The sequence below is a fragment of the Garra rufa genome, chromosome 19 (genome assembly GCF_049309525.1).
Source record: "Garra rufa chromosome 19, GarRuf1.0, whole genome shotgun sequence".
Lineage (NCBI taxonomy): Eukaryota > Metazoa > Chordata > Actinopteri > Cypriniformes > Cyprinidae > Garra > Garra rufa.
In genome coordinates this window covers 14141393-14156169 of record NC_133379.1, presented here as the reverse complement: position 1 = coordinate 14156169, position 14777 = coordinate 14141393, and the positions used below count along the sequence as shown (strand labels likewise).

Genomic DNA, 14777 nt, shown 5'->3' with positions numbered 1-14777 from the left:
CCTGTTTTGTGATTTGTCATTATGGTGTATGAGATGTAGATTGATGTGGAAAAAAAAAGTAATTTAAAGCAAGGCTGCAACATAACAAAACAAACCAAAAAAAAAAAAAAAAAAAGGAGTATGAATACTTTCGCAAGGCACCGTAAATACAATAATGTAATATATACTCAAAACTATAGGAAGTCTTTATTCATGTAAAATGAAAGCTTGTGAGTTTCAACAACTATAAAAAGAAACGGGTAACCCTTGCATTTTAAGTAGTTTAAGACAATCATTGGTCACAACAACAATCATGTAATATCAACTAATTACCAGTAAGTAATATCATAAGAGTGACAGCCCTTATGTCAATGAAGGTAATATATTTCACACATATATTTCCAGCAGTTTAATTGCTTCGTTTGTAATGTAAAACTTTAACAAGTCAAGTACCAATATCATACAGAGCTGGAGTGCACTGGAGTGAAGGGAACCTGCTGCTCTTCTGTTGAGAACACTAGAAATGAAGAGTTCAGAATACACTATACTGCAGAATACAAAATAGGTCTTATATATGTTTTTTAAAGATAGACTACATTTTTGGATGCCTGTTCCAATATTTGTCAAAAGCCAATATAGTGTCAAGCTGTGAGGAGCTATTGAGGGGCCAATGACAATGGCTCATGATACAGTGATTTAATGGCAATGTCTCTTTTTAAAAAAATAATGAATATTTACATGTCTCTTTATAGTATTGTATTATGAATGGTTTATTTTTTTGTGTTTTTTTATTTGTACAACAACAATTGGCTTCCGTTTTAGACATCACATATTTCTTTTTGAACTTATTATACCCAACTCGGTAACACTTTCTATGAAGCCCCTATTTATGATACATTATAAGGGTATTAATAAGGCATTATAATGAATGCATAATGCATTATAAAAAAAAAATGTATTATATGTTATATCTTCTCATGAATAATCATAACAACAATTATAATACTTGAGTATTTGAGGTTACAACTTTTAAGATTATGATTATTTATAACACAATGGACACCATAATATTTCATTTATAACATACTAAATCATATTACATTTATTTTTTTTACATAATATTCATTTTTTACATAATAACTCAGGTTAAGGTTAGGCTCGGTAGAAGGTTCACACACTTGAACTCACTTACTTAGAATATAATATAATAGTTTGTCTTTTGGAGAAACATCAAAATTTAGTGTTAGCATATATTTAGCATATTTAGCATACTACTAATAATAATTACCTCTAGCTGAATAATGGAGTTGAAGAGTTACTTATTAAAAGCTGTCTAAAGGGTAATATTAAAAAAATCAAACTGATAATACAAATGTGGCATTACACATTCATCTGATCTGGTGCCTGATCTTAGGGTTCTTTGGGGAGTGATATGAGTAACATGGCAAGATATGAGACTTATAATATGTTATAACTATGAGGAGGTAATCATACTGTTAAAAGCTATAACCATGAATAAGTAAAAATTATAATACATTAAAACTGTTCTTATGAATACTCATGAGATGATATAACATATTATGAGGTTTTTATACTGCATTATTCTTTCATTATAATGCCTTAAGAATACACTTATAATGTATTATAAATTTGGGGTTCATAGAAAGTGTTACCTTAAACTTTAGCAAGCTATAATGGATTTTTTTACTACACGCCAATATACAAAACTATTTATGGGTTTTTAATCTGAGATTTTATCACGAGTATTACGGCCTAAATCTCCCATTCCCAATCTCAGCCCAGTGAGCATTAGGAAAATTTCTGAAATTGAGCATGTTTCCTCAAAACCTGTTGAGCATCTGTACACTGTTCTGTCAAGTTTTTAAAATAACAGGAAATGGCAAAAAACATTTTCAGGGATAAAATTCTCACATATAATCAACTGAACTGAATAATTCATAAGAAAGACTTTTACATTTTGATTTGAACCATTACAGTTCTAGAGTAGGAAATATGTGCTATTGTTATAAGCTGTTGAAGATGGATTGGCTGCTGGTGGCCATGTTTGGCTGTTTGTTTATTAGAATGAAATTTGAAGAATATATTGGAATCTGCCCCAAATAAGGGGCATACCGATTTACAAACTCACTGAATAAATACAATTGAGGAGTTATAAGCTTTCTACAATATACTCTTAAAATTAAAGGTGCTTCACAATGCCATAGAAGAACCCTTTTTGTCTGAATGGTTGCATAAAGAACTTTTAACAACTGAAGAACCTTTCTGTTTCACAAAAGGTTCTTTGTGGCAAAAGAAGGTTCTTCAGATTATAAAAAGGTAAAGAAAAGATGGTTCTTTAAAGAACCTTTGACTGAATGGTTCTTTGTGGAAGCAAAAATGGTTCTTATATGACATTGCTGAGTTTATGTGCTCTGAGAATGTCCAGAGTGTCTATATTTAACAAGTTGTATTAATTTTGAACTGCTGTATGGATATCTGCTTAATCTATCAATAGGTCAATTTGTTTAAATGCGCAATGCCAGACCAGTTGATTTGCCTATAAACTCTTAAAAATAAAGCTGCTTTAAAAGGCTCTTCACAGCGATGCCATAGAAGAACCATTTTTGGTTCCACAAAGAACCTTTCAGTCAAAGGTTCTTTAAAGAACCATCTTTTCCTTGCCTTTTTATAATCTGAAGAACCTTCTTTTGCCACAAAGAACCTTTTGTGAATCAGAAAGGTTCTTCAGATGTTTAAGGTTCTTTATGGAATCATTTAAACAAAAAGGGTTCTTCTATGGCATCGTGAAGCACCTTTATTTTTAAAAGTGTATCTTCACAAACCTTTATTGTATGAAAATTCTTCTGATAACTTTTTTTGCTTTCATAGTATAAAGCAGTTCTGTGCAGATTTTGGTGAAGATCAGATTAACAGTCTAGGGGGACTGTTTTTTTAATGAGTAAGCTTACCACACCATCATATATTCAGAATCAGTGTTGGTGAAAGTTACTTTTAAAAGTAATGCATTACAACATTGTGTTGATTCTTAAAAAAGTAACTAATTATGTTTACATTTTTATGAAAAGTAATGAGTTGCATTACTTTTGTATCACTTTTTTCGCATCTGGACTGGACTTGCTTGTTTGTTTTTAGTATAAAAAAGTTGTATTTTTGGCAAATGTAAAAACCCTTTCACAACAAAAGTGTAAGACATAACCCTCAGGCTGAAGGAAATGTAAAATCACTTCTGTACTATAGAGGATGCAGGAGAGAAGTAGCATGGGTGTTTTTGTAGCAATAGCTATTAACCAACAATACATTGTATGGGTCAAAATTGATTTCTCTTTTATGCAAAAAATCATTAGGATATCAAGTAAAAATCATGTTCCATGCAAATATTTTGAAAATTTCCTACCATAAATATATCAAAACTTAATTTTTGATTAGTAATATGCATTGCTAAGAACTTCATTTGGACAACTTTAAAGGCGATTTTCTTAATATTTTGTTTTTTTGCACTCCTCAGATTCCAGATTTTCAAATTGTTGTGTCTCAGCCAAATATTGTACTATTGTAACAAAGCTTATTTATTCAGATTTCAGATTTTGTATAAATCTCAATAAAAAATTGACCCTTATGACCAGTTTTGTGGTCCAGGCTCACATTTAGCAATGAAAAAAATAAACAGTTTATCTTTTTCTAAAGCCATTTCTGCTTATTCGTATGGTTGAATTGGATCATCGAAAGTCGGCACCAAAGACATTGGTTAATAAAACTGGATTAAATACTTAAATAATAATGGTTTACATCATATTCAGAATTTTCACTGTTTTTATTCATTTTGAAGAACACTGACTCTTGTGCAAGCGAGATGAGTAAATGCATGATTACATTAAGTCTAGAACTACAGTATCATCATGTTCACACAGCGCACACAACGCCTCGGCACTTACACCCGATTTCTTTCAACATGGCAACACGCGAGCTGTCAGTCAATATATAGGACAACAAATATACTATGAACAGTATACAACAAAATGCTTCAATTTGCAATGGCCTATCTTATGTGTGAGGAAATAACTTGAACTTGACTGCAAGGCCCAAATGGCTTCTGTGTGATGGTGAAAGCCATTGCATCAGATTTTTTCATTTCATCCTTATTGAGTGTAATGAAATAACATGCCTGCTTATTGCAATTCAATAATCAGCCCATGCAGCAATGCAGAAAAATGCTCACCGTGAGCCTCTGTGATTATTTGCAGTATAAGGCGGCTAATAAAAAGGAGATGATATTTCCCTTGATGGGATGCTGATGCCATTTTTGTTTATTGGGCCCAGCTCTTCCTCTGAATTACACCATCTGGTGTACGCATCAACTTGTCCATCACTAGCCCAAAATAAGCAGAAGAAACCAAATGTCCCCACGTACACCGTCCTGAGGACACCGTGCTATTAACAATACATGAGCTGACCTGTAATGGCCTTCAGTTCCCTAATTAGATGACCTTTAAACCGTCTGGCTATTCACAGATCATGGTAAGCCTTACTAAGTAAGTTCGGTCGCACATTCCCTTTATAACAAACAATTACTATGACTTTTGACTTTGACAGATAATGTACTCACTCCCTCATCATCCAAGATGTTCATGTCTTTCTGTCTTCAGTCGTAAAAAAAATGTGTTTTTTGAGGAAAACATTTCAGGATTTCTCTCCATATAATGGATGTCTATGGTGCCCCCAAGTTTGAACTTCCAAAACGTAGTTTAAATGCAGCTTCAAAGGACTCTAAATGATCCCAGCTGAGGAAGAAGGGTCTTTTATAGCGAAACGATCGGTTATTTTTTAAAAACATTTACAATTTATATTTAATCTCAATTTAATCTCAGAGCTAGACAAGATAAGCATTTGAGGTTAAAAGTTTATAAATTGTAATAGTTTTTAGACCCTTCTTTCCTGGGCTGGGATCGTTTAGAGCCCTTTGACGCTGCATTTTGGAAGTTCAAACTCGTCTCCATCATATGGAGAGAAATCCTGAAATGTTTTACTCAAAAAAACGAATAAGACATGAACATCTTGGATGACAAGGGGTGAGTACTACATTGTCTGTAAACTTTTGTTCTGAAAGTAAACTACTCCTTTAATACATTTTTAATTTACTGTTTATTAAGGTAGTAATGTAGTTATTAAGTTTAGGTTTAGGGTAGGATTAGGAGATCTGAAATATAAATATATAAAATAAATAAATAAATAAATGTTTTATAAATGCTAATAAACAGCCAATATGCTAGTAATGTGCATGGTATTTAATAATGAGAATTGGCTCTTAAAATGAAGGGTACCATCAGTTTTAAGTTTAAATATGATCAGTTTTTATATTCAAAAAAATCTTTTTGCTATCTTTTATTGACTGGTTTCACTTCAGGTCTGTTTATTTTACTGTCCGAACAATGCATGATTATATTTTTGGGCTGAAAAGCACTGATTTATGAAACTAGAAATTTTTTTTTTTTCAAAGTAATACTATCATGAAAAAAAAAACCTATTAAATTATTTTAGGACTCAAGTACAGACAGCTGTTTACTACAGTCTTTATCCATTTGTTTTAAGCAAGGAAATCAAAGGCACAGCAAATATTTGTATTTATGGATCGGTGACACTTCAGTAAACGTGCTTTTACTGTGTTTTGCACTTTTGGGAAGATGAGAGAAAGTAACTTCTGAATATCATAATGTGCATCTGCAACACATCCGCATGCATTTGGGAGTCTCGGGTCAACTTCAAACATCTGAGCCTTGGTTCAGAGCTTCTTACATGATGCGGCTGAGGTGTTACTACAGGCCTTGCTCTTAAACCAGCATGCAGAGTGATATCAAAGGCAGCAGCAATCTTTTCATCATAGCACTAGTCAGTGTATTAATCCCTGTGGTGCGACTCCAGATGAAAATGTCATATAGTCTTGGGGTGCATCTGACACGTGCCACCGGCGCCACACTGACAGTCATCTGATGAGCTTTGATCCCTTTCAATCTGACGCTTGTTTGGCCTATTCCTTATGGGTCAGAATAACATACCCTCATTCAAACAACCAAATGAAAAGAGTAATTAAATTGTAAAATAGTAGAATACCTATAGTCGTCAGTAGATTAGGAGATAACTCTGAGTGACAGCATTAGCAGAACTGTCAGAGCTATTCCTTCAGCAAGTCTTTGTCAATCAATGATCTCAGCACTTTTAAGAACAATTTGAACTTCAGCTGCTAAGATTGCACAGCTCATGTATTGACAGTTTGAATCCCTCAATAATTGTACACAAGGTCTAACCGTCCTCTCCCAATCAATAATCACTAGCCTATCCCAAATAAGGCCCAGTCGTGTCTTTCTGGATGTGAAATTGCCTTGGATTTATGACATCAAATCTCTGAGTGATAGCAAAAATATTCATTGCATTCTCCTGATGATGGAAAGCAAGCATTATATTACAAAGTGCTGTTAAATATAGGAACATAAGCAGGATTTTACTACAATTACAATAGATGCTTTTGTCAGTAATCTCCTTGAGCAGAGTGACTGATGCAACTATATGCTCCAGTCTGAAAAAGGTGATGAAATACACATTGTTTTAATTTAAATTTGTATGCTTAGTGTTCCCCCTCGATCAAAATCATGGGCCCCCCCCCAAAAACCTAAAAAAAAGGACATCTACAGCACTTTATGATCATAAAGTTATAGTAAGTAATAATATGAGCCTGCTGGGGTTTGATTAGGCCAAAGGCACATACTGTACTAAAATAACAGCTTCATTTCAAAATTACTATTAGTTTTGCATGTACTGGGAAAAAAATATAAAGCCAAAATATCTCAACAAAACATTACAGTTTTATTTCAGTGTGTTAATATTTTTATTATTGGTTTGTAGCGTGGACTGTGTAGTTACAGGCCAGAATTATTCCTGATTCTTCATCAGCAGGTGGATAGGAGGAGTCAAACCCTGACTTAAATCTTCTTAAACAAACGTCTTGACTGAAATGGCGTCATGTACATGGCAAAGCTTTGAACTTTAGCCTTTGACTAAATACAGTGACTAAATACATAATAGCATGCATAGTTCACTGAGGAGAAAGCCTCATCTACCCCGATTCTATCCTGAATTTGGTTTAATGGCTGTTTGAATCATGACACACCTCCTGACTGAACACGGTCATTATATAACTAGTATTAGTTATATAATTATTACTATTATAATAATTATTGTCATAATTATTACGCGGACCGTTCGATAGCTTTGTACACCAACAGCATCACTGGCTCGTTTAGGGATTTTCTAGAGCTTATTTGAAGGCTTTTGCCACCAGCAACGTAAAAACAACTGCAAGCCTCAATGTCGACAGATATTCATGAGATTTCGTCTTCATACTGTCACATTCGGCGATCTGAAAACACACATCCATTGCTAGACTCCGAACACTGAGGCAAACAGATTAGAGGAATCCATGGGAAATAGAGCAGCACCAATCACCGCAGACACTCACAGCCCGTATATCGTTCGCGTACCAGAACACATTAACATGTTAATTTCGTCCACTCGGGATGATATTCTTACCTCAAAGGAAGATGAGCGATTAGAAAAGCCCACAGAAAGAGCTTGAGCGTGATCGGGGGGATGGCCATGGCGTTCAAGCATTTAGACGAAAAATGAAAAGAAGCCATGATCACCATCTTGCTCTCTCTTCACGCAGACGGACGCGTCCCCTTTATTTACTGCCTTTCTTCGCTATGACACATAGCAGATCGCGTCGGCTTTCGCGTCTCAGAGCCGCTGCTACGATGCGATACAAGCCGTCACAAAAACAACAAAACACGCGCACACCTCACGAAGGCGAGCTCCCTGCTCTAGTCAAATAATGGCATAAATATGGGAATAAATGTAAGAGATGAAGGCGATCTATCCGGGTCCGGTATAACTGGTAAATGTGTGAATGCAGTTGAAGTGTGTGAAAGCGGATCTGATGCACGTCGCTGCAGCAATACAAGACATGCGTGGTAGAGATGGAATCAAAGCTCACACGCTTCTATTAATAAAATCTATCCTTTATATCCAGATTATATTATATCTTCCACGCAATCACCGTTTTATACAAAGCATCCACTCATAAATATTTCTTTGTTTGTTATTATTGCTATAATTATTAGTCTCTATTATTTTTAAATACCGCACTATTTAATACAAGGAAATAAACAAATCTTAATTGTAGGATGGTTAATATACTTAATATAGAATTTGCGTGTTTGTGTTTATCGCGTAATTTTTCTGTCGTCGAATTCGATTTATCCAATCAGAATTTAGATACTGTTTTACATGTTATTTCGTTAATGTTACTTTATTAGAGCAATACATAAATATTAAAATTAGAATACACTATTAATGAGTCGAACTGAAATGAAGTCGACTGTTCGTTTCTGTATATTTAGCTCATGTTTGAAGTTTTTTTGTTTTATTGTATATACTTTTTATGTTAGAATTATTTTACATGTCCATAAAAGACAAGATTAAACGTCATTTGGAGTGTAAACAGCACTTATGCGTGTTTGGAGAGAGAGAAAATGATGTGAGCACAGGAAGCTGTCATTTCTCACAGCATGAGGAAAAAGAAGAGCATGGTAATTCCACGTGATGTAGGCGACCAATGGCCGTGTACAGCTTACAGATGTCACATATGAGTCTAACTGAGGTAGAGTGACAGCATTTTAGTGACAACAGCTATTTATGGGGAGAAACTCACTTTCAGCACTATGTACAAATCTAGTAAGCATCAAGTCAAGGGGATTGTGTTTCAGTACCATGGACAGCTCCTCCACTGTGAAATCTCTGGTGAAACTAGGAGGAAGAAAAAAGTTGTCATCATAGGGTGGCACACATCTATCTATCTATCTATCTATCTATATATCTATCTATCTATCTATCTATCTATCTATCTATCTATCTATCTATCTATCTATCTATCTATCTATCTATCTATCTATCTATCTATCTATCTATCTATCTATCTATCTGTGCATGTGTGTTTGTTTATTAATTCACCACTGTTTTGGAACCCTCTTAAAAATAAAGAGATAAATAGGTAAAATGATTACACTTAAGGTAAGTTATCTTCTAGCAATGCAGAAAACATAAGAATATCCCTTATAACATAATGTGTCTAATGAATTAGCTAATGTTTTTAAGCGGGACATTGTGGCTGAATGGTCCATCCACTTCTTTTAGCCACAGGGAAGAAATAAAATAGAAAACAGATTATAATTCACGCTCCTGGCCTGTTCTACTTTCCACTGATGTCAGCTTATGCCATGAACGCTCAGTATTAGTCCTCCGCACAAAAGTTAGCCATGGGACATTTCGTGCCTGTGGTCATGCTTGGTTTGCTGGCTCATCTCTGAGAACACACAGCACATGCATTCATTTTCCTCTAATCTGTTAGGTTATCAAAAATCATTTAACTCAAATACATGTCTGCAACTCCTGCCCAAATGTACTTTGCTGTTGGTGAGACCATTGCTTGCATATTAAAATGTTGAAATTTTCTTTGTTTTCATATAATCATCCACCTCACTTCTGAGTTCTCAGAATTTAATAGAAGAGGTAAAAGAGAACGTTTGCACAAAAATGTTTAAATAAAATATGAATAAAAACAGATATTATATAGAGATGGTATGCAGTCTAAAAGACAAGCTTACTAAAACATGTTAAACCCATGTTTCCCAGTTTAAGAACAAAATGACAATCCCTTCTGGAAAGAATTCTGCGGTTAAATAATAATAATAAAAAAAAACAACCAAAAAAAAAAACAAAAAAAACAAAAAAAAAACAATGATAACGCATTCATCCCCTCATCTTATTAAATTAGCATGCATGGCTGTTTGTTTCCATCAGCTCTTTACAAGATGTCGAACAAAAGCTTGCAGAATGCATTTCTAAATATTAACAGTTACTTTTTTTCAGAATGCATAACATTCTAAATCTATAATTGTTATCAGGACAATAAGGGCTTTCCTTCACGCAGCGCTATTGAGCTCCTCAGCCTGGCCCTAGTTTTTTTTACAGCTTCTGCAACTCTTGCATTGCTGGCCTACATATATTCATCCCCTTGAATGTGCAGACAGTGCAGCTGCTGAAACATTGTTTTTATTTGTATAGTAACTGCAACGATTCAACAGCGTTTTTATTAACATTGCGTATTTTGAATCAGTTAACGACTTAAATGATAGTCAAATTAACATTTAATGCAATAAAATATACAAATAACGTACATTCTGAAACAAAAAACACATAATTTGCATTGTTCTGTAGTCCCAACCACTGCTGTTTTGAAAATAAGACACTCCTCTCTGCTTAATCATAAAAAAACACATTTATTTCCAAGTATTTATAGCCTACTTTTTTAACTGTGTAATTAACAAAATTACATTTTCTAAATCGATTCATAGCCCTAACTTATTTTAGACTGTAAATCAATTTCAGTGGTAAAACGATTCAAAAGATAAATGACAATGAAAATGTTTGTTACTTGTTGCCCTATAGGATACACACTGAGAGATAGATCAGTAAGATGGATAGATATGCTGTAATGTGCCTGAATATATTTCTAATGAATAATACAACAAAAAGAGAGACACTTACACAGTCATAGATTTTTTTCCAGCCATGTCCACATCCTCTCAGTCATTCAAATGTGCTTGCTGAAGAAAAGTAAAACACTCTGCAATTTAGACAATATAACAGTGCTCACAGGTACAACCAGTTTATTTTCTCTCAAGTAATCATGCTGGACCACTTGGGGCTCTAGCATTAGGTGGAATTGTTAATTGTAAACTGTTTAAAGTTTTGGACCTTTTAAAATCTATAAGTGGCCAACAGAATATATTGCTCTTCTGCAAGTAGTCAGAGAGTGAGGACTGTACATTTTGGCCAGAGGGTGGTGCTTGAGGAAGAGTCTTCAAAAAACCTGAAAAGTTCATCTGCTGAGGAGCATGAAGCTGCTCACTAATTTTGTGGTAATCCACTAGACAGATTTAGAGACTACCTTTGACAAAGTTCTACATAGCTCTCCTCAAGGACACTCTTTAGGAAATTTTGCAATAATTCCTATATGGTCACATGTATAGTTTTTACAATTATTGCCCTAATGGCACCCTAAACCCTCACTGTCTTCCTCTGAGTCCTCGCGTTTGTGATGTAATGTTGCTTTTGACTGCTTAGAAGTTGGGCTTAGCAGAAGTGTGTATTGAGAGTGCATTTCTAAAGAGTGTGACTTCTTTGGTTGTCTTCCTCTGCCTGTAAAGACTGGCTAACACAAACCAAGAGTATTATAGTGTGGGCTGTGAGGCTAATCGACTTTTGCAGCACTGGCAATAGGAATGTAAAAATATCGGTCATGCCAATAAAGGAATGACAAAGGGCAAGTCATTTGTAATAAGCATAATCTGTAAACAAGTATTCCCCTTCATCAAATTATTCACCAAAAATGTTTATTTCATTCATGAACAAATTAAATGACTTATGTTTCTGTATACCTTCTGTATAAAAGTTCAGTTGTACTGTTTAGTTATAACAGTAAGGACATTATCACTGACTTTTTTCTTAACTTGAAGGGTTTCTTGCAATGGGCAGATGAATTGGGGATGCTAACTAAGGAAAATGATATACAAACAAGTAAATCCTTGTTTCTGAACATTAGCATTTGTGCTTGTGCTATGCTCCACTCCAAACTTGTGAAGAGTAGAGCATCTCTAAAACTCAGCTCGTAAATCATTCATATCATCATCTCTGCAGGGAAACATGTTAAATATTTATGAAAGATTATCTGAAAGAGAGAGAGAGAAAGAAAGAAATTATAAAGCTTTAATATCATGGGGATGGGAATAAGATGATTCGTACTTGAACACTTTGGCACAAGCTTCTTTGAACTTTGGTAAAATCCTGTGTAAGATCATGTTAAAAAAATAATGCACTGATTATTCGAGACTCAAGTAAATTATATTTGACAAATACAGTGAGGAAGCATTCAGATCCCTTTTCCCCCCACATTTTACTACAGTATATTGCAGCCTAATGCTAAAATGCTGCAAATTATTTTTTCACGTCAAACAATAGATACTCTATAAAAAAAGAAAAGAAAAAAAAAAAGAAAATTGAGATTGAGTCCAACTGTGACAATTGCCTGGACATGACTTGAAAAGACACACATCTTTATATAGAGGGGGACAGGATCGTGACTTGGGAAGCCCAAAGTGCAATGATGCTATACTGTATGTCAGCACACTGCCCACTAGGCTGTGTTCACCAATGTAAATTCTAACGGAAGAAAATGCATATCAGAAAATAACAAAAAACAACTTGTGAGGCAAAAGGAACTGACTACAAAGCTCTGACATACTGTAAAAGCACAGATCTGGGCAGAGCCTAAAAAATAAACAACCATGCTGCACTGAACCTTCTGAGCACAGTGTCCTCTGTAATTTGGCCAAACTGAACATTTTGGGAAAAGGGACTTGATAAGTGAGTTGACCTAGAACAGGATGGTCACCATGGTGGAGCTCTAGAGACTGTAATATCTGCATCTGCCCCGTTCATACACATCACTTAACACATGAGGGAGCCATCTCCAGAATACTGAACTTTGGCACACCTGATTCACATCTACCCACTTCAGCAACCATATAGAGAGATCTGAACTTGCTCACTATCTTTGTTCTTATTGTAAAAATTCTGAAAGTTTATTTACTAGTTTATTATTCCACGTACAACCCTGCTGCCTCTTGTTTACCCCTTGCTTTGTGATCTGGACTTGGTTGCTTGATTGGATTGTTCATTCTAGTCTTTAATCCCCTGTCAGTTTTGCCCTCACCATTAAACTCTGCACATGGATCCTCATGAGCATCCAGTGTCCTCCTCATCACAGTGATCATGTGTGAAGATTAAAGAAGCTTGCATGAGGACAACCATCACTGCAGGACTCCACCAATCTGGGTTTTATGGCAGGAAACCGCACCTCAGTGAAGCCACATGAAAGCCGGCTTGGAATTTCACCAAACATTTCCATGGTGGTAACATCATGCTGTGGGGTGCTACAAAATACAAAGATAGCCTAAATGAAAACCTGGTCCCTTGTGGAAATTGCAGTGAAAGGTGCCAAAATGTGAGGAACAAAGGTGTTGTGTGTGCTTTTAAATGATCACGGATCCTAATTAATGTCATCTTTAATTAAATTATGAACATGGAACAAAATATCAGGTAATTTATTTTGTGATTGTACAATGTTTATGTAATTTTCTATTTTCTACCCTATTATTTTTCAATTTAAATATATTAAGTAAACAAATATGTGATCACAATGATGAAGCCTAATAGAAATGTTTGTCTCTGTAACACACCTAATAAAAACGTTTGGTCAGTACAGAGCTTGACTGAAATGTTTCAGCCACAGCAGAATCCAAGCTACAAATTTAATATTTAAATAAGTGTCACGCATATATGCATGATTTCTTTTCAGACAGGCTTTTGGGAAAATAGTGCTTCTCTCACTCTGAACGGATGTCTCTAAAGATGAGTGCATTCTCATGTCCTTGACATTCTTGACGTATTAAAGATGTGCAAACTCATGCTGACTGTGACTGAGTGTTGTCTAAAAGGCACTGAGCTTTCAGGAAAGCCAAGTAGGCCATATTTAGTATCATGCTGGGTAGTCTGCAATGGACAAGGCACCAACAGCAAGGAGCTCCAGCTAGGAAAACTGGACTAAAATGAGAGAAATATAACAGAACAAGGCAAGACAAGACATTGCTGTGGAGCAGAAATGAAAATCTAGCTGCATACAGCACGAAACAATCTGGCAAAAACAAGAGGAACGGAAGCACAATACAAAGGGAGGTAAACAGGTGGGAACAATGAACAAAAAAACCTAAACAACTAGCAAGATCATCATAGATATGCCACTCATCCACTGTTGACTGCGATACAATTCCACCTCCATGTTTTCAAACAGCCAGACTACTGTCACGCCCATGGGCTGTCTGTGTGTTTTTCTCCCCATGTGCTCCCCGTGACCTAGTTTCTCCCATGTCTGATTATGTTCATCCGATTCACCTGTGTCTTGTTAATTACCTTGTTTAGTTTAGTATTTATAGTGTTGTCTGTTCTATGATTCCTTTGTCCAGTGTCCTTTGTCTTCCTCTTTTGGAGTATGTTCAGCCAGCTAGCCATTTTAACAGTGTTCAACGATGCTGTGCTGAACTCACTGTTCTGGATCAGGGCTAATTACCGCCGTCCTGTCGACCTCCCAGACACCCCAGACTGAGTGCATCTATCCCCATCCCAGAGCCCAGCCCACCATCTCCCCACTTTTTGGAGCCCGAGGCCACCGATGACGGAGAGCTTGAGCCCACCATGGTGACAAGCCATTGTCTGCCGGTGCTGCGACACATCAGACCAGGGGCCTCATTTATAAAACTTTCTTACGCACTGATTTGATCTTAGAGTGTTCGTACGATCAAATCCACGTCAAAGTACAGATTTATAAAAACCGTCTTTGACGTGGAAAAGTACTTATCTCCACGTCAGATTCCAGCTTGGCGTACGACCGTTTCCTTGTGGTAATGCCTGGTATTGCAGATAGTTCAGCCTCACTATAATTTGATTTCTTGTGCTCCTTTTTTCTTGCCATTGTCACAGAGTTTTTGCTTTAGGAATGAGCTCATTTTATATGTTAATTAATTAAGCAGGGGCGTTTCGACGGCAGAGCATTC

General features: G+C 35.6%; 1 protein-coding gene across 4 annotated transcripts in view; it reads right to left on the bottom strand.

Annotated features, from left to right (window-relative positions):
- Window positions 1–7999, bottom strand: part of gabrg2 (gamma-aminobutyric acid type A receptor subunit gamma2) — a 73454-nt gene extending 65455 nt beyond the window's left edge. For all 4 annotated transcript variants that reach the window (XM_073824103.1, XM_073824104.1, XM_073824105.1 and 1 more), the window contains exon 1: window positions 7579–7999. In XM_073824103.1, the coding sequence (XP_073680204.1) occupies window positions 7579–7694 (116 nt within the window). In that variant the 5' untranslated portion in view covers window positions 7695–7999. The remainder of the gene's footprint in view (window positions 1–7578) is intronic.
- Between the last annotated feature and the right edge of the window lie 6778 nt (window positions 8000–14777).